The 2,635-nt window shown below is 46.1% G+C and overlaps 1 gene segment (V, D, J or C); it reads left to right on the top strand.

Moving 5' to 3' along the window:
* Positions 1-678, top strand: LOC129485446 (T cell receptor beta variable 6-1-like). The segment is given in 2 exon segments: positions 1-173; positions 263-678. Coding segments are annotated over 2 exon segments (555 nt in total).
* The last annotated feature ends 1,957 nt before the right edge of the window (positions 679-2,635 follow it).

Genomic DNA, 2,635 nt, shown 5'->3' on the forward strand with positions numbered 1-2,635 from the left:
CTGACAGCAAGGCTCTGGGGCCCAGGCAGGGAGAATGCGGTCTCAGAATGACGCCCTTGAAAGACGTGTTCCCTTTTCACCAATGCACAGACCCAGAAGACCCCTCCGTCCTGCAGCCCCTGCCGTGAGCCTTGGGCTCCTGTGCTGTGCGGCCTTTTCTCTCCTGTGGGCAGGTGAGTCCTGGGCAGGTCCCCTTGTATGGATTTCAATGCCCAGCCCCTTTCTGTTGGGGCTGCAGCATCAGCTTTGTTCTTCTCTGCAGGTCCAGTGAATGCTGGTGTCACTCAGACCCCAAAATTCCAGGTCCTGAAGACAGGACAGAGCATGACACTGCAGTGTGCCCAGGATATGAACCATAACTACATGTACTGGTATCGACAAGACCCAGGCATGGGGCTGAGGCTGATTCATTACTCAACTGGTGAGGGTACCACTGACAAAGGAGAAGTCCCCGATGGCTACGATGTCTCCAGATCAAACACACAGAATTTCCTGCTCAGGCTGGAGTCGGCTGCTCCCTCCCAGACATCTGTGTACTTCTGTGCCAGCAGTGAAGCCACAGTGCTGCACGGCCGTCTCCTCTCTGCACAGAAAGGCAGAGGAGGCTCTGCCCTCCTCCCCAGCCCAGACTCAGTGATGCCCTTGGTCCTAGCACCGGAAACTTTGGAGCCCCAGTGAGCCCAGGCAATGTGAGCTTTGTTCTGTGCCTGGTGCCTCTGCAGTCGGTCTCGGCCAGGCCTGGACTGGTCCCAGGGCCTCAGATGTCTTGTTTGTTGCCCTCTGGTCTTTCCTCTGAGCTCTCCTTTTGGGCTGGGCCAGGGGTTTCCCAGCTCTGACTTTCCTAGTCATCCACCTGTGTCTGAGACCTACTAGGTGAAATAGAATTTGTATTTCAGATCCATCTAGACTCCCATCTCTACCTGGGTACCACATGCTTTCCTCGCTCTCTGATTTTTCCTCATATTGAACCCTACAGTGGTCTCAGCTGCAGCCTGAATTTCCTATATTCACTGTCGCCCTCCAAGGCCTCGATGGGTTTCTCCTCCCCGACCTCCCTGCCCTTCTCTACTGCAGCCACGTTGAGAGACTCCAAAGTCCATTTCCTGTGCCCTGGGCTGGAGCTTTCCTTTCCGTAGTGGTCCCCACCTACCTGTGCTTCGGATCTCAGCATGATCAGCCCTAGTGATAATCACCATTATGCTTCCCTCGGCCCCAGCTGAGGTCAGTTTCCCTCTCATAATCTCTCATGGTAACATGTGTCTGTTAGTCAGTAGAATTTAGCACAATTGGAATCTTCCAGATACTTTAAACCCCATGAAGGCCAAGGCTATGCCTACTTTATATATCAGCAGCAGTGCCTGGCACAAGGGGAGACCCATTTCATAGAGAATGGATGAGTCAGTGACGGAGTGAGTGATGAGTGGATGGATGAACCAATAGGAGCACCCTAGAGCCATTTCACCCTGGCAGAGATCTGGCATTAAGTCCAAGAAATCTTACCCCTTTGATTGCCTCTACACAGATCAGAGATCCCTTTCCAGAAACCCATGCATAGAGTTTTGTTATTTTGGAACCACTTCTGGTACCAAAAACTCCATTAGGTTTACATCAATAAAACAGAATCACTAAAAGAACTATGGAGAGGACTTATTACAGGAGTTAGACCTTATATAAATGTAGGAGTAGCTGAGGAAGAGAAGGTCTGGAGGGGAGTTATAGCCAGGCAGATTTAATTCATGATTAATGTGACCATGACCTCTTATTCTACTCAAAGGAGAGCATATGATTTCAACATAAAAAAAATTGATTTTCCTTTGTACAAGTTTGACCCAAATAGTGAGCTATTTTTGTCCCATAATTGTCTTAAGTTGGCTAATGGTGGAAGAAATCTGACTTTGATTTCCTTGAAAGAACAGGAAAAAAACCATCATTCATATACAGCCTTACAGGCTCTATTTTATGGAGGCAGCATAATAAATAGGAAAGAGAAAATCAGAATTCCCCTCTGGAACCTACACGGGGACTGTCCTCAGAGCAGGTTGTGATGTGAAGAGTCTTATCTATGAGGGTATTTCGCAGCTTGGAGTGCAGCAGATCGTTCCCAACCCCAAGCATTTGGGGGTGAGACCAGAGACAGTTGAAAAACTACGGAATCTTGATGTTTTGCACTGTCAACCCTGGTCTCTCCCTGAATTTCACAGATTAGCATCAGACCAATTTATTCGGACTATTAAAAGTATTAAAACAAAAACCAAGGAGGACCAGTGAGCAGAAGCAATAAACCATTAAAATGGACATCCTAAAGATTTAAAATTTTGCCATCATAAGATGTGAACGTTTGAAGAGCTACATTTAAATGAATACAAGAAAAAACCGAAATAAGAATGTGAAAAAAGAGACGGCCTGAAACCATCAAAGAACATTAAAGAAATAATCAAATAGAATGTCTAGAAATCATTACGATTACTCCAGAAAACAAAATGGAAGCTGAACAGCAGATTCAATGCTTCTAAAGAGACTATTAGCAATATCAAAGAAGGATCTCAAGAAATCACCTAGAATGCAGCACAGAAAATTAAATGTAAAATATAAAAAAGTGAAGGAACAAGGAAAAAATGAAGTTTCTAGTATATTA

This window comes from Symphalangus syndactylus, chromosome 6, assembly GCF_028878055.3.
Source record: "Symphalangus syndactylus isolate Jambi chromosome 6, NHGRI_mSymSyn1-v2.1_pri, whole genome shotgun sequence".
NCBI lineage: Eukaryota > Metazoa > Chordata > Mammalia > Primates > Hylobatidae > Symphalangus > Symphalangus syndactylus.